General features: G+C 40.8%; 1 protein-coding gene across 1 annotated transcript in view; it reads right to left on the bottom strand.

Annotated features, from left to right (window-relative positions):
* The window catches only part of ARVCF (armadillo repeat gene deleted in velocardiofacial syndrome), a 97,968-nt gene that overhangs the window by 30,922 nt on the left and 46,837 nt on the right, over positions 1-20,209 (bottom strand). Inside the window, exons 6-9 of the mRNA XM_010015972.1 lie at positions 16,300-16,417; positions 14,856-15,027; positions 12,583-12,600; positions 8,128-8,199 (exon numbers count right to left, since the gene is read on the bottom strand). Coding sequence (XP_010014274.1) covers positions 8,128-8,199; positions 12,583-12,600; positions 14,856-15,027; positions 16,300-16,417 — 380 coding nt within the window. The remainder of the gene's footprint in view (positions 1-8,127; positions 8,200-12,582; positions 12,601-14,855; positions 15,028-16,299; positions 16,418-20,209) is intronic.

Genomic DNA, 20,209 nt, shown 5'->3' with positions numbered 1-20,209 from the left:
TGCAGCAGGAAGTCTGAAACAATTCTGCCTTCCTAACTCACCTTGCACGTGACCTCTAGCTGTTAAGACAGAGGTAGAAGGCAAAAGGAAGAAGAGGAGCTCTACAGACAAACAAATTACAGCAGAGACAAGAAGTGACGGACAAGAACAACCAGAACAACCACCTTATGATTTCATGAAAAGCTTCATGTTCTCAATTCTGTATAAATGTAGAGCTGAAAGAAATCTTCATATCACTACAGTCACTCCTCCTGCCTTCCCCATCCCAGCAGCTGTTTCTCACTGCTCCCTCAGCTTCAACTTTGAAGCTACATAACCTAATACTGAAAAAGCCATTCATGCTATGAAGTGTCCATACTGGAGGTGAGGAAGGCATCAGTGGCATTTAATTATCACAGTTCAAAACTTTCTTCTCCAGTTTACATTGGCTATGTATGTCCTCCACATAGAAGCACGCTTCAGGTTCTCAAACCAAATCTTCCTGACACAAATCTGTCTCAAATGGGCAATTTATAGTCTGGCCACACAAACATTGGGCTCCCCCTTACTATAGCTGCAAGAGCTTTTCTGTTCCACAAGTGCCATTTCACTTTACCTGGAATCTAACCTGTTCCACCTGTAAGCATGATTTTTGCCTGGAAATCCCTATTGACAACGCAAGTGACTGGAAAACACAGATGAAAGCTGCAATGTCGAGGCTTTCTCAGAAGCAAAAGAGCAACAATTTGACAAACATGGTAGCAATTACCAGAATGCAAAGCCAGAATTATTCTTCACATTCCTGAGCTGACAGATAACACCAGAGTGAGAGCTGGTCCTGCAACGGTCTCAAATTCCTCTTGCATGATTTGGTGGAATGACTAAATCCCACAGAGCAGAGCTGCGAGTCTCAGCAGCACTACTATACACAGTTACTGTGTAGGGTTTCAGTTGTATCATTAGTATTTCTCCCAGAACAACATATGCTTCCTCAGAGTCTCCAAAGAAAGAATGTTGTAGCATAGAGTCATATTTGCAAGTGAAAAGAATCAGTCGCAGAATTCAGAAAGGTCATACACACTTGAGAAAAGCAAGGCTGAACTTTGAACTGCGAGTCTTGATATCTGAATATTCCTGCAAAAATAACTGAAATAACTGCTACAAATATACAATACTAAATGTCTACACAAATGCAACTAACAGAGAAGGCAGACCTGCATCTTTCACCTCAAGACAATGCTGATCTAAGACAATGCCTGCATACATCAATGGATAACAAACATATCTAGTGGTTGACAAACCTTGCCATACCCAGGTAACTGCTGAACTACAAACAGCACTGAAGCCACCTGTGTGTCAAGAGAAAGCTGAAAGGATGTAGCACTTGAAAACCCCATTTGGCCTAGAAATGAATAGTAACATAACAAGACAAGCAGACCGTAAGAGAACCTTGGACGCTCAGTGATATAACTTAGCTCCCACTACAAAGGTTTGCTGACTCGTACACAACAGAGCACCTTGTTTTATTAAATCGTAATGCAATACAAAACCATAACTGTGCCCTTTACAGGTTTGCCAAAGTCCTGTTGCAGCAGCATGCACCAAGATAAAAGCCTGAAAGATTTTGCCTACTTGCTGGTGTTCAATGACATGCACAACAATCTCTCACCATGAGTACCTGCCAGGTAAAACACACTATCTGGGGAAAATCTGCTGCTTTAACTGCTCAGCTAGTTCAAAGCCAGTTCAATACCCGCTCAACAAAGGCAGGGATTGTTTTGGTTCTCTAAACCTTATGCCATGAGTTATGTAGAAGGAAACAGAGGTCGTTCCATGGACAACATCCTTCAAAGGCTGAGCTGTTCAAGGCTTACTACCTGCACTAAAGCAACAAGGAAGGAGCAACCCTCAAGAATTTTGCTAATGATTTATTTTATGCAACATCTGTGCAGCACAGTGAGCTTATCACAAGACAAGACTGTGAATCACTAACTACCAGGACTGCTTTAGCAATGAAGTCCAGCAGCTCTGCATGGGTCTGACACAAATCTACCATAAAGAACGAACTGATCCTGGCAAGAGGCAGCAAGAACTGAGAATAGCTAGTGACAGGAAACATCACAACAATGAAGCAGTGTTTATTCAGTGTTCAAAGCTGTCTCTGAAAAGCGAGATAGATCTTCCACTAGTTCCTTCTCCTGCCTTGTTGGCCTACATAAAACTTCTCAAGCAAGAACTGCAAAACATTTCTTATCAGGTACAATCCTACAGCAAGTTTCCCTTTAGGTACCCTGGCATATGTGCTGGGAACAGGACTGGGACAGAAGTCAAAGAAGAACACCTCATCTCTGCAGGTGAGTCACCATCACCCATCACTGCTCCCCTCATCTAGAGTTTACAGAGAGCTTGTGTGTCTGTAAACTCTCTAAAAAACCACCTCTGTAAAAAGAACAACACTCCTACTGGAATGATTTTCTCTTTTAAGGAAGTTTTATCAAATGAACTATAGGTGACAGTTTTGTACTCCATGTAAAATCCATGCTAAGTAAGTAACCCTCTCCGTATCTGCTTCATGCAAGAAATGCACACATCAGTTAAAACACAGAAGGTGTCACAGTATCTCAATACAGGCTACAACTCTTACAGACTTAGGCCAGTCTACCTGAAACAAAAATAATCACTGTTCTATAATAATGGGCTTGATATTAGTTTGAATTGCTTTAGTTGTCATGGTAAGAAAACAAGATGTTATAGCTATTTCAGATTCATTCTTTTAATCGGAGGAAGATATGTTAGGGCAGAAACAAGATAAAAGACATAATAGTACTCCTAGACCTCCAATTCACATTCCAGAGGTTTTCCAAACCCTTCAGGTTCAGCCCCAAACTTACAATTTATGTTCTACATTATCAAGTTTAACACGTCCATAAAGACCACAAGTAAGAGTTTCCACCTGTAGAGCACAGCTCAGCAGGCCAGGGGAAGCAACTGTCACACTTCAACCCAGCTTTGAACAAACAAGTGGCTCAACGTAAGAACTGCAGAAGATGATGACAATAGAAGCGGAGTACTCCAGAACAATTAGCAGTCTGCTATGGAAACAGCGTGCATGCAAAGAAAGACAAATCACAGGTGCCTGATCTGAATTCCTTGCAGGTGCTAGGAAAAAGAATGAGAATTTACAGGTATTGCGATGGAGGAAGTTTGGCAAGGGCAGGCTCCATATGGGAATTTTCCTCTTCAAGGCAATATATTTTCTCTGACTCAAAGCACTGGAAGACAGATGAGAAATCTTTCACTGCTTTGTGAAATATGAAAAACACACTGGACCAAAATGAATCCTCTGCTTGGAAAAGCAACAGAAATAAGAGATACTTAATAATTCTGATAGCAACTCTCAACAACGTGCATGAAATACTTAAAGAGATGTTAATACAAGAACATGTTACTTGCTCTCACAGAGGAGATCTTCCCAGTACCTCAATTTCCACTAGCAGGCACAGGAGGGGTGTGGATGGTGCCATTAATCAATCAGTTCTACTCACTTATTCACAATACGACAATCAAAATTAATGATTGAAGGGAGCTGGAAAGGGCAGGTGAGTGCTTGAGTCAACTTGTAAAGATTTAAAGAAAGCAAATTAAAACAGCAGTGAAATGAGAACAGCAGCTAATCTTAATTACAAACCTGAAGTCAGAGGAAAGCTTCAGCGAAGTTCCTCTCTCCCCCCACTACATGTTACTGAAGACAAATTGCTGGCATTTTTGTAATCTACTAAGTTAAAGTCATTACCCTGACAGTGACAGGAAGTCTAATTTCCTGGAGCAGTAATACAAAGATTTATAAGTGAATTTAAACACTCACCTTCTGGGACAGAAAATCTATCATCAGCATCAGGCTACAGAGAAAATGACAGGATTTCAGATAACGGAAAAAGAAGAAATTCGCCTGCTGACAAGTTCACCCAAAATCTCATTCCCTACTTGCATAGGCTGCTGACCAGGGTAAGTGTACACTGAGCTTTCAAATGAATTCAGATTTCTGTGAGGTCTCTGCTACAACAAAATAGACTTGTTCAACTATAAGCAGCTTTAGCACTAGTTCAGTATTTCTGCTCGACTCTCTTCTAAGCTCATGTTCCCATTAAGATGGAAGTAAGTTTAAATAATCAAAATAGAAAAGATAAATCAAAACTGATTTAAAGGAGAGAATGGGTTAGTCTACTGACCAGGCTGAAATGTAGCTGCGTGTATCTCCTTATGGTTGAACACTTTCAACTCCCTAATAAGATAGACTGAAGTCATAGCTGAACTTCAACACCTCAGAACATCTACCTTTATGCCATTAGATGTCTGCATGAACAAGAAGCCACATTTGCTTAAACCAAACAGCACAGAAGTCTGAATTTAATTAGGAATAATCTGCTGATTCCATATAAAAAGCTGATTTGGTCTTCTAGACGTTCTTCTCCCATGCTCCAGCACTGATGAACAGGGGCAGACAATCTCACACCTTCACATCAGGAAGATTAAACGTTACAATCTTTATAACAGCTTCAGAGGCCTGACACATATCAATCCTGATTCTTCTCAGAAAACCTTATCGCACAGTCTGCCATCTGAGATACGCTTTCCACTGCACAGATATGATTAATCCTGATCTCCCCCCAATGTGTGAGCCTCCTGTCACTGTTCCTGCTCAGAAATAAGGACTGTGTGAGCAAAGCAAAGGAATTGCACTATGCTGTATATTTAATATGTACACAGGAGAAATCAGCATCTGCACTACGGCAGCACAGAAGAGAACACGCTGCAGAGGAGACAGCCAACACCACCGTCAGTGACCTACTTTATATTGGGGAAGGGATTTCAGCAAGACTTCTCTTTCCCCCTCCACAGAAGCAGCAATTTTTGAAAGTACTAAATTTAGCAAGGTCCTGAGGACAACATTCATAATTTCTTGTCAGTGGTGTTCCCTCTCACACGGCTCTGTGCAAACTCTTATCACTTCCCCCCAAAATTTATCTTCTCTCCCTTCAACTATCAGAAAAAAATATGCTCCTTTCAACAAAGGAGGAAACAAGAAGCTTCTCTTCCACAGTCTTTCCTCAGGAGGACAGCACTACTCTGGACACTGCCAGAGCTTATTTATTTATTTTTTAGTTATCAGATGAGACAGCTTCTGAAAGCACTTCAAGTTCTCCCATCTGACATTATCCAGTTTACCACAGATAACAACCCTGAACTGGAAGCTTTCCCCTGCCAGAATGCCTAGCACATAAAATTATTAAAGGCTAGAAATGGTTTCAGGGCTGCTCAAATGCTGTGCTGCAGCAAAATCTGATTTCCATTAAAAAACCAAATGCAATCAGAAGAAAAAGAGACTCTAGTTTATCACTTTGAAAAAACAAGAATCGCCTTCATCCATTCACTCCTCTCCAGAACAAACACATTTCGGGGGGGGGGAAAAACCCCACCAACATCAACTAGGACTTAAACAAGGTAATAACTCATGAGCCCTTTTGGGGCTGTTCAGGATATGAATGTGCTCCTAAGCTGTCTCTCACTCACACAGTAGCCAGCTCCAACATCCGTATTAGAAACTACAACAATTTCTGGGTTTATGATGTTCAGCTACAGGATAGGCAAAATTCCTGCAATTAAAGTAATCTGGAGACCAAGCAAAGTTCCAAGACATGATAGAGAACAGGTCTGAAACTACTTCACTGCTTCCAGTCCACCATTTTTCAAGCAACCATAAGCACACTATCAATTAAATTCAGTGATCATACTTAAAAGTATATGTCAAGTTCTTGAAACCTCATCTTTAGATCCACCAGACAAGCACCATGGATGCCAACCGCAAGATTACAGGAACCTTAGCACCACTGCATCCCAATATTTGTTAACTACCACAGTGTTCATTTGCTGCAATGCATGAACAAATCCTATTACTGCAGTTTCATTTGCCCACAGAGATTCCAGCTGAAAACTCACTTTAATATGGCTTTAATAATACATGAAAGAGATTAATCTATAATTGTTGATTTTTGAAATAGCACTTCATTGTGTCACTCAAACTGAGTGCTTTTGATCATTAAAACTTGTATGATTTTTCAATCTTAGTAACGAGGTTCTGCTTCAGCTGAGAGCTGATCTCATCAGAGCCAATTATACTCTATGGCACAGATCTGACCAGAGCTTTTAAGGGTTTTAAAACTGCAATTTTATTTTCCTCATCTTACCGACAATTTAAAAGCCCAGCAATCTTGTTAGAACCTTTAATAACCAGGAGCTCTCATGTAAACAAGATGCTTAGCAGGAAACCAAATATGCATCACTGAATTTATTTTTTACCTTAGCACACAAGCAAACAGTTTCTCATGCCTTTTTCCATGTCAAAGGTCTTCCTTCAGAATGCTGTGGGAATAATCTCCTGACCTAATCTATCTAGCATGAGACACGTAGTCTATTCGTCTTAGATTAAATAGAGGCACCTTGAAATTATCAACCAAAACCTCTTTGAAAGTGTGTGATTTCTAGCAACTGAATATGACAGAGCTGTGTAAGCTCAGACAGACAGATACATCTCCCAGCAGATATGCCGCAACACTTCTACCATTAACAGAGCCACCTGAAAGATTTTTGTCTTATTTTAAAGGAAGTTGTGCAAGATCCAATTCTTTAAAGAAATCTTAGATTTTCATTTTTTCCTCTTAGGGGCACCTATATTCCAATCACATTTAGAAAGGAATGAAAGTGCTGTATTTTGCATTCCTCTCCTTCTCCATCCTTAAGATGTCTCCTTGCTCTGCAATGTAATCAACGCCCAGCCTTGAACCAAGAAGCTTCCTGCAGCTCTCCAAGCAGGATAGCATTGCACCTTCCAAGAGGTGCATTAACATTAGCGTTTAGACATTAGCCTAGGAACTGTACCACTGTAAAAGGTGCCTGTAAATAGAGTAGATCCTTCCATGTATTAGGATTAGTTTACCTATCAGAGCTTCACTACCCACGAATTTAAGCGAGTGCAGCACTTCACACGTGTAATTATGATGCCATTACTGACTACCAGTACATGTCTAAGGATGTTAGATAGGGCCTCTGCTGCTGCCACCCTCCGTTAACAGTAAGGAAATTGAAGCACGAATCAGTTGATTTGACCAAGGTCACTGAACAGCATACTTCCACTATCTCAACTCCAAGGATCTCTCCACTGAGTAACACTGTCTCTTTATACTCTCTGAAATTGTGCAAGTGATGCAGGAAGAGCTTAAGAGCTTTTCTGAGGAATACTCAGGTAGTTGTGGGTATTCACAGATCACTAAGGTGAGGGTGCTGTGGGAGAGCATTTCGTGCAGGGCTGAGTTGACAGGATGGAACCGCAGCAGTTGCCATGACAATGGCTGAATCTTTGCAATGACATTGCACACACTCGAATGAAAACCTGTGCAAGTCTCAAAACACCATCCAGCGCTGTAAGAAGTCTGATGAGATCCTAAACCACCTCCTAATCTCCAATTAATAACAGAGTACCACACGTACAAGAAGGGAATGCAGGTTGGTTGTGAAAGATTTCACCTCTGCCAGAGCTGAAATACAACAGCGCAATGCAGGAAACTTTTTCTGTCAACCTGAATTTGGGAAACTACAAGTACTGCTCACTGCAGGCAGGGAGGAATACGGTACTCGGGAGAAGACCATCAGTAAAGACAAAAGACTTGTCCCTACTGCCATTCTCCCACTCCTTTTAACACTGAAGCAATACAGAGGCCAGTGAATGGAAAACGTTAGTGCTAAGTACACTCACCTAATGCATTTCAGAACTTACATTCACATGTACTGCAGGCAATTTGCAAATGGAGTTGTAGGCACTCCCCCCTCTATGGAGTTACAATCACCTAACACCAAATCAGATGGGCTTCTACAAGATTCCACCCATTCAGCAGCTTTATATAAAAGCTGGTTATATCCAGCTTTTGAAAACTGAATGCTAGATAACAACAAGCACTGACACATCCATTATTTCAATTAACTGAATACAAAAGAAAGAGATCAGCCTGATACGCTCACATCTCAAGCCCCTTTAAAAAAGCCTCCAGCTCCCATGCTACTTGTTATTTCCAAAAGCACAAACATTAGCATTACCTTTTGCTGCTTCAGACCGCTTAGGCAAATCAAGTGTATCAAAATTCCTGTCCAAATCTCCGTTCTTCTTTCCTGTGCAAAAATAAGACAACAGATGGAAAAGACTGTCAGCATACTGACAGGTAAGATACTGTCATTTGCATCTACAAGATAAGAGAAGATACGGACTCAGAATATAAATCACAGAGTATTGCTCATATTTGTACATATCTGACTTGCAATCCAGCTGCATCGCTGTGGTTTCAGCATGAGCAACTTTGGGAAAGAATCCATGCTACTTTCAGGTTGATCTGCAAACATGCTCAGCAGAAGCATTTCAGTGGGTCCTAAGAGTGCTTAAAAATCTTGGAAAATTGTGCCATTTGCCTTCTTGGCAAAGCTATTCCCCTTCCTCAGAAGTCCAGAATTTACTTGTTATTTTCATCAAGGAATTTTGAGCTGAAGCTTAGCAAAAGCAGAGCAAAACCCAACAGGTTTGCTTTGCAGCCTATATTCTTGTTGCCACTATCAGACAGGAAGGCCTAGATCTAATATATGGTACAGCCAGCAGCCAACAACTTAACCTTGAATTGCCCTTCAATCAATAAAGTGCCATTTTGACTATTTATTAGAAACTAATGGAAATAATTGCACACATTTACTGAGAGGCAGTTTCCAACCATTACATCAGCTTTAATTCATAATATCCTCCACAGAAAGCAGAGCAAAACCTGGACTTTAGTTTTAGTTAGGTGGGAATTCAAGGTTATGTAAACAGCTGGGGAAGAAAAGGTTAATTTTTATCCCTTCATCTCCCCCCAGGGAGACACACAGCCTTGAGCAGCATGGATACTGTGGGATAAGCAGGCAGCTTGCCATCAGAGAAGCACTGGCAGCAGAGAGAGATTTGGAAGGAAGTACAGGAATCTGTATGGCTTCTGAGGACAGCAATGCCCAATTTTGCCTTCCCAAATCATTTTTTTGGGGAGGGGAATCAAGTTATTCAGTCCCTTTCCCTCAAGAGCAGGGAAGGCAGGTGCGATGGGATGAATTCAGAACACTACAACTGAAGCTGCCAGAAGTGGCTTCTGCACAGGGACTCTACCAGGCTGTTAACAAAGGTTTACAGGAAGGGCTGAAAGCTCCACAAGTCAGAATGATTAAAAGCAAACAGGAAAATAGTCCTTGAAAATGTAATGTGGAAATTAGTCTGATTCTTTTCTGGGAACAGGTCATGACATGGGAAAGGCCAATCCCAGCCCTGTTATAGCTGGGAGCTGGTACAGCTTCTGTGCAGTGAATTCAGTGGCCACTCTACCTCTCCTCTTGACAAAAGGATAAACACATGCAGTACTATAGAGACAAAACAGAGCTTTTAAATATCAATATGAACATTTAGAAATAACATCAAGAGGGGGGGGAAAAACCCACCTAAAGGTGGTATTCCATCCCCTCCCTTTCTTTGGAAATAGCACACGCTTCTTGTTTGAAATGCCAGCACAGAACACCAGCCAACTTGACTACTGTGCAAAACAAAACATGCATCCAGAAGTTCAGTTCATCTGAAGTAATTTGCTTCATTAAAGTATGAAAAAGACCATCTAAGCTGCCAAAAAGTCATGCAGCCAGGTACCATGGCACTTCTTTGCAAGCTATCTTTCCTAAAGGAAGAGAAAGGAATTAGCTGCACGTTGCAGCCCTCTATCAAGTTTTTGCTCCATGAAAGAATGAGAAACACACGGCTTGAGAAACCAAATACCAGAAAGAAAAAATGCTGTGCATCACCAAAGGATGTTACATTCCATAATGGCAGCTGAACCAAGTTACTGGCTGCAAACCCTTGTTGACACTTACAGCATTGACAGGAAAAAGCAGGGCAAACGGGGTGGGGGAAAGCACAGAAGGAAGTCAGTCAGTGTAGGAAAGATTACAGACTTAGAACAGACCAATAAATGTGACTCCATCTTACCTATAAGTAGGACAAGCAGTTCTTTCACATGACCCCAAATTTCATGTCTTTGGCATTAGCTAGTTTAAAACCCAGAACACTTACTTGGAGAACTGGATCTTATTCAACACAACTACTCATTTCAGAAGTTCTCTCTGTAATTTAAAGGTTGGGGTTTGGTACTTCCATTAGCCCTGCAGAACTCTGATGGCACTGTAAGAGCTCCCTTCTTTCTAGCACAATGTTTAGTAAGTGGTATGTATTTGTGCATAACTTTTTATGGAAGAGATTATCCAGGAGAGCACTGTTGGCTGCTAGATCTTTTGAGCTGGCAATGCAGAAGCAGCTGCCTATTTCCTAAACCATCTTTCATTAAGACAGCACACTCCACCTGTGCTCTGTGCTCTTTAGTCAGTGTCTCTCAATTTCTGGGCCAGACTGCAGGCACTGGCCATTTCCTATGAAGCCTTTGCTAGTTTGACTCTCAGCCCTCTGAGAAACTAACCTACCTTGCAGGCAAAGCCACATCTGTTCCAACTAGAAGCTGCCAGCTGTTTACAAATGGAAGCAATTCAGAACACAGAGCTCTGACCAAGGGGATTTCAACTCTACAAATTACTAGCTTAAACAAATTCAGCAAGGGCCAGATTCAAAAACACCTGAAGCTTTTACATTTTCCAGGGCTTTCCTATGGAGAGGATGCAACCAAGCTGTAAAAAGACTCCAAAAGAAATCCATCTAGAAGTCAAAAGTTTTCAATCTGTGGCCCAGTTGGTATTTTTCCCATTTGATTTACACAGGACCCACAAATACTGGTTTAGAATTTCTAAAAAGGTAATGAAATTTAGCAAGTTCAAGGGCCTAACAATTACAAACCTCTCAGCCATCCCCTTGGCCTGACCCAGATCATGAGAAACCCAGGTTCTATAGCTCTGAACACCCCTTCTGACACTCAAGCCTGTCAGTAATGCTAGCGCACAGAGATACTGGAATGACCACACTACCAGTAGAAAAGATATATAATACCCTGGTTTTGTACATTTCAATTTCTGCCCTTCTATGCATTTCCCTGCTCTCCAAATTTTCCATCCCGAGGTATGCCAAAAGAAAGAAGATGCTCTTGGATGAGAAGCATAGCTCCAAACTTTGCCAAGAGACAGACAGCTTTAAACATGCCTGCTGACAGGTCTGTTTTATGAGACCTGGCTGTAGGAACTGGCACGGCACTCTGGTTTAGGAGAACTGCCTGACATGAGACTTGCTTGTGCAAGATGCAATTTACAGTCTCCAAAAACAGTGGATTAATTTTTTCCCCCTCTCCCCCCCACTACTTTTCATTATGTAAGAAATAACCAAAACATGACCTTTAGCATTTTCAATCTGTCAGAAACTCAGAACGCACTTTGAAGTGTGACCCAGTGTTATTAACCACTGATGTTGTCGACTTTCCTCAAATGTCATTTTGCTTTACCACATAATCAAAACAGCTATTCAGCTGGACCACTTCTGCTGCGGGATTAATCCCCAAACATTTTCTTTCTGGTTAAAAAGTTGAAGAGACATTTGCATAACACACTCCCCCCACCCCAACAGTCAATACTGTGCTTGTTAAAAAACCCACCGACCCAGACTGCAGCGGAGGGACAGAAAGCAAGGGCTGAGCTCTGTCTTGCCAAAACACCCATCCTCTGCAGGCTCACCAGCCATACCTGAAATCAGTGCCTCACAGAACACTACTGAGCAGCATATGTTGGGTGGTGCAATTAGCTTTTTTTTTGTTTTCCCAACATTTCTCCTTTGGCTCAGCCCTCCAGAGCCCACTGATCCGAAGCAAGCATCACAAACTGAAAATGACCCTGCCTTTACCACCGGATCAGTCTCAGCAGCACAGTGTAAGTCTCCAGGGCACTCACAGCCTAACAACTTCCCAGCTGACAAGCAAGGGAGGCAAACACAAGCCTCAGCCTTGTGTATTCCAAATGCAATTTTACTTGTTGTGCTGGGATGAGAAACTCAAGGGCGTATCCCTCAAGGCATTTACTGGGGTAGGTAGCTTCATCTAACTAGTCTGAATGCCAGTAATAAAGACGCAGCAGCCCAGGCATTTGTGCCCAAGCAGGCAAAATACCAAGGATCCCTGAGAATACACATCCAAGCAGCTGAGTCTTCATGCCTACTGCTACCCACACCTGGAACAAAGCTGTACTTTGATACGACAATTTTCATACTTAGTTGTTCCCTCTGTCATGGGGTTATCAGGCCAGTTGCAAATCAATTACCTTACCGCACTTACACCAGGAATGAGTAAAACCTTGGTTTTAATATTCTCAGTGTGGGAAGACCAAACTGCAAATGCTCACTCAATTAGAGGATTTCCATGCCTACTGGAATGAACAGGAGGATGCTCTGGGGGTGCAGTGGAGAAGGTGATATGAGCAAGACCTTGATCTCAGCTCTAAGCCTTGCATGTGAAAGCTGAACAAAGCATATTATGGTGATGATGAAAAGAAAGTATTGCAACAACTCACCTTGATTGAACCACTCCTCTAATTACCAGAAAAGCAGCAAAAGAAAAACAAAAATTTACAGGAAGGAAGAAAATACAGAGGAACAGTCATAAAGAGCCAGAATGTCACAGAATAGGTTCAAAACCTGCGTATTACAAAAATACTACAGAAGTTTAATCACTTAAAAAACCCAAAACAAGATACTCTATTTTTTCACTTTGGTTCCTGCTGGGGGGAAAAAAATAAAAATAAAAATAAAAAATAATAAAAAAATCTTTCTCTGCACAGCTTTTTTTTTTTTTTTCTTCCTCTTTTCATTAAATGAAAAGGTTCCTACAGAACTGAGGGGACAGAAGGATGATCAGCCCTTTGCAGAGATGTTTGAAATGCTATGATCAATGACCATGAACTAAAATAAACATGGAAACACTGCAAGATCAAGTGAACAAGAAGGGCAGAGAATTGATATATTTATACTCCTAGACTGAGAAAATTAATGCAGGTTCAGAGCAGGTATTCACATAAATTTAACAGCGAGAAAAGGAAGCTTCTCTTTACGATTTTAGAAATTAAAATCCATTAATAAATGTATTTCTATTTTTTTTACACAACAGTTGCCTCTCCCTCTTTATCCTTCTGATCTACATGCTACCAGGTGTGAGCTCAGCATTAACTACCAGTTGATTTCCCTCTAGAGAACAGCATACTTTAAAAAGAGGGGAAAGAATATGTTGAAATAATACTTTGGAAATTTCCTGCTGTACATTCAGAGCCAAACCCAAGCTGTCACTGAGTGCCTGCACTGCTCACTGAAATCTGAGGGTTCAAACTCAGATGATTTTGAGACCAATTTGTTCAAAAAGCCGTAATTGGAAGCTTTGGCTGATAAACAGAAACCATCAGGGTGTACAGACAGAGGAGATATATAAAGGTGAGCCCCAGAGGAAGCAGGCAGACACTTGACAGAGGACAGCCACCCGAGAGCGCTCTCTTTTCACGGTCATCCAGAGGAGGATGACAGTTCTCGATCAGTACACTCCCCTCCTCCCACAGTGCACACTCATAGCTTTTATGTCTAAAAATGTTTCCACTGACTGTGTTGCTCTCAAGCAGCAAAACAACAGGGACTGCAAGTGGCAGGGAACAGGCTCAAGTCAGCACATGTTCAAGGTGATATCGAAGGATATCACACTGAAGTTTTAGTCGCTCGCTGTGAGAACTGGCTGGCCAGGCAGGTAAAACTCTTTCTTCAGTGATTCCTCCAGCAATTAACAGATTCATATCTTTTTTTTTTTTTCTCTTTTTAAACAGTTTATATCTAGTTGGTGACAGACTAGTCTGGAAAAGCAAGTTCCCACTGCGATGACTTCCCTAGCACATATGGAAACACATCATATTTTAATAGCATGTATAGGTCAGATCAAAGCAAGAGTAATGTGCAGCACACAGTCTGTCAAGTTCAAACAATTCCATATCAGCTCTTCAGGACCAAAACCTTCCTCAGACCTGTTTATAAATAGTAAGCCAGGATGTGAGCACACATGAATGAGAAGAATGGAGCCTAGACAGAAAACAGAGTTAATTATCTTGAATTCAGTCTAGAATAGTAATTTCTGTAAAACAACAAAGAAAACTGATATAATTTGAGTGCCTCTATCTAAAGAAAAGATGGAAGGAGGGTTACTGAGACGATTAATCCTCTCTTGTAATGAAACTCATTTGCAACACTCATGCCCCAGAGGAGAGAACAGGTCTAAAAGTGACTGACAATTAACAGCTACATAATCATGTTTGCAATTTAAATTACAGAAGAGTGACTAAATCAGGAGGTTGTATGTTTGGGTTGTGAGTGGGAAGGTAGGCTGTTAGTTTGTTTTTAAACATGAGGGACTGCAGGCATGGAAGACATACAGACAGGACTACCGTGCAGGGGATAAATGCATGCTGGCCTAGCTTCCAGAGGCCGTGGCACATGCTAGACAGCCAAGACCCAGCCAAGCAAGTGGACTGAACATAGATTTGACAGATGCAAGAACACAGGAATGCAGAGAAGAGGCGAGGCAGAGCACATCCGCCTATGGCTAACAGTGGCATCTGTCAGCATGCACCACTCCTATTTACAGCCAAACAAAACTGAAGCAATTGTGGAAAAAATTCCCAAACATTCAGTAGTAATGCAACAAGGGAGATGAACACATGCCACTACACACACGCAGTCAAAATCATGATTTTGCCTACGCAGCAAAATTTACCCCCAAATCCATTTCTAGTTCCAAGCTCTCTGCAACACATACCTTTAGCTTTTTTCCCACCGAAACAACCAGCATCGTCTTTCTTCTTCTTCTGAGAGCCTCCCATGCTTGCAGTCTGACTGGCATCTAGTTCTTGGTACTTATCAGCTCCAGGGACCTCTTTGTGGACATGATAGGAAAGGTTTCGCATGATGCACACGCAGTTCTCCACAGACTGTTACAGAGAAACGCCTGTTACACGTAGTATTGCACCCTCTTAGTTACAAACTATTAGTTTATACAGTGGAGCATTTGGGGGAATTTAAAAAAAGCCCACCTGCCCCAGGAAAAGAATGTAGCTTTCAAGGAAGATTGAGTCAAGATCCCTCAAAATTAAGGTCCATTCTTGTTCTAAAATTGGTTTTATTTTCCAGAAGTGAAGTGCTTCATAAATAGCACCCATTCAAAACGAAAACTCTCTCATCGAAAATACCACCTGATCTTACATAAAGAATACAATTCACCAAAAGATCAAACACTCTGTGGAAAATGATCATACAAGGATCTTATTTTAATACAAACCTCTCTCTCATTCTTCCAAACTTTAAATCCCCAAGGAGCCCATTTTATTAAATTTTCTCTGGTCAAAACCTACGTCTTGTGTTCTCATTGAATTCCTCACATGTCCTGTAATAGCTAATCCACAGCACGTCAGGTTCTGACAAGAGCAATGCTCTGTAGGTCGCAATGGAAACCACCAGGTGGTTACAAAATCCACTTCCAAAATTATCTGATTAAGTGACAGGGCTTTATAATTCCCCTGTACAGTCCATCACATGGTGTGACTCAAAAAGAATAAAATAACGATGCTTTATAAGCTTTACTGGTGTTAAAAAGCAATAGCATGCTCTTTCTTTTTTAAGCAGGTTAAATTTACTGTGTTCCTTATGCATATAAATATGCTCTTAAGCACCACAGGATAAGATGATAATAAAGAACAGATTAATCAAAACCTGCACCTAAAAAAAAGCCACAATGAAATTGGTGCAGGTCTGAAGATACTCTCTTAATGTCTAAGCACTAAAGTTCTTAGAGATGGTGCTGAAAAACATCTTTAAAGTGGGAAATTACTCCTTTGCTGGCATTGTGCAAAACAATATGATGGGACAGAATTCTGATTTGGAGATTGCACTTAGAACGTCAATTAAGTAATGCAGAACAATAACAGTAATGTCACTGATGATGATAAAGGACGACTCTCCTCACCTATCACAACCACTTGCCTTTGCTCATGTCATCAGCCACACAAAGTAACATAGCAGCATCATGCTGTTACCACAGCAGTAGCACCATGGATTATCATGACAGAGATGAGAGAAGATAATTACTGTCTTTTCTGAGGCAACCATAATCCTCTTCTGATACTAGCAAACAGAAGTCAACTCCAGTGCAACACGTCAGCCTAAATTAATGGAAACATTCATTAAGTTTTAATACTGAAATTCACCTTATTGTCTGTATCCTTCTTGCCAACTGCAGACTGTAGAGCATGAAGGAGGGCATCCACCAAGCCATCGCACTCTCTTAGTCTTCTGCGTGCTTCTGCTCCATCTGAACTTACATTCCTAACACGAGAGATTTAAAGGAAAATTTAGCCCCCTGACCTTCACCATAAAGTTGAAGGTGTGTCGATTTATACTACAATTATGAAGAACTCATTACCTTGGATGAACAACTTGGAGGCAAAGAAGTCTGACAAACCTATTAAATCTCAGTAAAATATGGCAATGCACATCTGCAACTCCCCGAGTCTGAACGAAAAGGGGAACATAGTCACAGAAGTGCCTACAAGCACATTCTTCTGAGTTGCTGGTGAGTACAGTGACATACCTTAAAGTGATACACCTTTTCAGAGCAAACAATAAGCAAACCCAAGATGAAGTTTCAAAGCCTGAAATTTTAATCTGAAAAATACTTTCACCACCTTATGAAAAACACGCAAAATCACAGGACTGCTCAGTGGTATTCATGGCCACAGAAACTGAAAAATTACAAAGAGTAAAACCAGTTCTACAATAAACTATTTTATTCAATTAATCTGTATTTAAACTTAAATTCGTCTTTCACTTTGTTTGGCCTCCATCTTCTCCAAAGTCAGATGGGAGTCACCATTTACAACTGGTGTCTCCTTGACTGCGCAAGGTTCTCCAAATCTGTTCTGTATCCCATCCCCAACTTTCTGACTGGAAGTTACTGCACCCGGTTTAAATCCCACAGGTTGACATTTAAAGCCCACCTTTCACACTGTGTACAGCAGAATCAGTACGAAGCCTCAACTGGTCACCATTTAGAAACTAAAAGACAATAGTCAGTATGTTTATATGGCTTTAAATTTCTTCAAATATCGCATCAACCAGCTATTACTCAATAAATGACAAAATTCAAGTCAATTTTCCAAATGCTGTTTTTTTCTTTCTTTCTTCTTCTTATATTTTACCTTTATTTTTATTTTTCGGGGGGGAGAAATGGAAGTGCTTCCTGGCAAAACCTCCATGGAAAGTTTTCTCCAAGCTGAAATGCACGAATTTCAATACCACCACATCCAACCTTTCCGGGTGTCTGACTTCCCCAGAACTGGGCAAGGTTAGCTTTCGGAGCTCAGCGCACAATCCTTACCTTCTGCCATCAGGATTGTGCAGCTAATGTTTCTTTTAAATTTACCAGAGGAACTGCCAATCTCCAAGTAATTAACAAATCAACCATGGTACCCTCACATGTTTCGCCATCACCCAGGCAGGCTGATGTGTTAACTGGATGACTAGGAAAAAACCCACCACATTTTCTCAGAGACCTCGCAAAATCTGAAGACATTTAAGTGTGAGCTGGTTGCTGCAACAGCACATTACCTTTCAATAAAAAACAGAAATGAAATGCACAGGTAAATAAATCCTTTCCCCAAATCCTAGCACACAGCCTCACCTCTAGCAATAGCTGATAAAAGACAGGTAAAGTGGATATCGAAATACGGTTCCACAGGATATATGGAGGAGAGAATTCTACATGCTCTTTTCCACCTCCAGTTGTAGTAATCCTTTTGTATTAAAAGCCCAAACGTGAATTTTAACGTAAAGTCTTTATGAACCTGAAATTAGAATTCAAATTCTCCGTGATACCATTCAGGAGTTATAACAATAAATGATAGCAACTCCACCTCCAAGCACATCTACTGAAGTGGAATGTTACTTATTAAGCTTGAGGATGACAGAAATGCACTAAAAATGGTCTTATCTGGAGCTGTGAATCACATTTCTTATTCCCTCATTAAGTCTTAGAAATGGAGAGCTAAAACACACCAGGAACACCTGCAGACCTCAATAAATAAATCAAATTTTGCCAAAAAAATCCTTCACACATTTCTTGCCGACGGCCCACTTGTAAGATTTTTCAATGGTCCATTTGTGCTACCACACTTGTAGCACATTTTTTTTTACTGCTTTGGTTACCAACAGCACCACAGTATTTTGTGTGCTGCTTTCTTACTTCTTGATCTGTATTATGATTAAAGGTAGACACCGATAAGGTTATAAATGATGTTATAAAAGTGCATCAGTGGCTTGCTGGTAACACTTGCCGTTTCTTCAGCTAAAGAATAATTTACAGAAAATTAATGCCTCAAGAAAAAAATCCCACATATATCACACAAATAACCATGAAAACTCTGCAGGATCAAATTAATATCTAATTAATGCTACAAATAAGTTATCCGGCCATCAAACTCTGCAGTTTTAATGTTGTAACTAACACATCAGAAAATGTATCCTTATAAGCATCTCATGCAGAAACATCTGCTCTTTAGATACCAACACTCTTGGGATTCTGCTAGTCCTCCCTCCCTGGGTAATGCAATTCCTGCAGCCCATGGGATTTATCTAACACGGAACAACAAAACCATGTGCGGAGGGTGAAAACAAAGACAGTATGATTTGAGCGAGTTCTCATCTGTCAATCCCAGAAGTACGCTCAGGTTTGGTTTCCATGATCTGGAGCAACCTTCAAAAGCTCCTGCAACCCAGGAAAACACCAGGTTGCATTTCTGCCTTGGAGTGTTTAGACTCTATACTATCTACCTCCTTGAAAAACATCACTGGTAGTCATGGGTCAAATTCACACCTTGGGTCTTCAGGAGGGACTGTAGAGACAAAAGTGATTCCATGGACAAGAGAGCTACTGCTCGTATTGGTCATTAAAAAGGACAGAAACTGCAATAGAATAGCATGCCACTGACAGGAGTCAGGAAAAACCTCTTCCAACTTCACATCTGCACTGGAATTGTTCTTGATGCACCTTACAGATCTATTAAACAGAAAAAACTTCACTAACAAAAAGACATAACTAAGTCATGTTCCAAAGGAAGCTTTCAGCGATAAGTTTCTGAACACCCTTCTTTCGAGAGTGATGAAAATCAACAAATAGGTGACAGATCACACATTAACAGAGGGTTTGTAGTCATCTCACACAGGGCGACACTCCACAGAAGGAATGCAAAGCCTCGCCCAGGACAGAAACTTCCTGAAACTCATGCAACAGACAGATACGCAACACAAAAATCCAGCTTTGGGTAGAGAGTTTTGCTTTTCATTGAACTTTACTACAAATTAGACAAGCATTATTTTATATCAGAAGAAAATCTATTCTTTAGTGGATAGAAAAGAAAGCTAAAACCCTAGAGCTGAGGTGTTTGTTAACTCTTACGTAGGAGCAAGACAGTCATGCAACAATTGGAATGACCCAAACATTTTGGAACAAAACACATTATCTCAGTGACTTGCTTGCTGGGACGGTTTAATATCAAGAACCTCTCCATATGAACATTAAGATACTTTTAAAGTTTGAATAACTCAAAACAGGAACTCTGCAGGGCTTTTGAGGCACTAATGATGGACAAAATCCTGTTATAAATGAAAATAAAGTTGACTGCCTGTTCAAATGGGTGGGAATAGGGAAGAAGAACGACCCAAACTACTTTTACACAAAACAGTGGTATGATAACTGCCATTCATCTCTGGAGTTTGTATAGTCTGTGTCCCTTGCCTTGTCTCTTCAACACCAGAAGAGCTGAAGAGACAACTTCCTCTGCTGCTTTCCCTGACTTCCCCTGTTTTTAAATACTTTTCCAAGAGTCCATTAAAATGTATTTTAAAACCAAAAAATAGAAACTTTCTTCCATCACACTGCAAAGGCTAATAGAAAGCTTCGCAGGTGCTACTGTAAATACACACAACACACTCAAAAGAACAATTCTAGGAGCAGGACATGAAATTACTTTCCATGTTACTCAAAGTACATAGGAAGGAAAATCAACTCTATGACTGATCTTATGTAAAACAGTAAAGCACAAGTCTTGTTCCAGAGATTTA

This window comes from Nestor notabilis, unplaced genomic scaffold (assembly GCF_000696875.1).
Source record: "Nestor notabilis isolate BGI_N333 unplaced genomic scaffold, ASM69687v1 scaffold13326, whole genome shotgun sequence".
NCBI lineage: Eukaryota > Metazoa > Chordata > Aves > Psittaciformes > Psittacidae > Nestor > Nestor notabilis.
The sequence above is the reverse complement of the archived record's forward strand: the minus strand, read 5'-3'. Positions and strand labels throughout refer to the sequence as shown.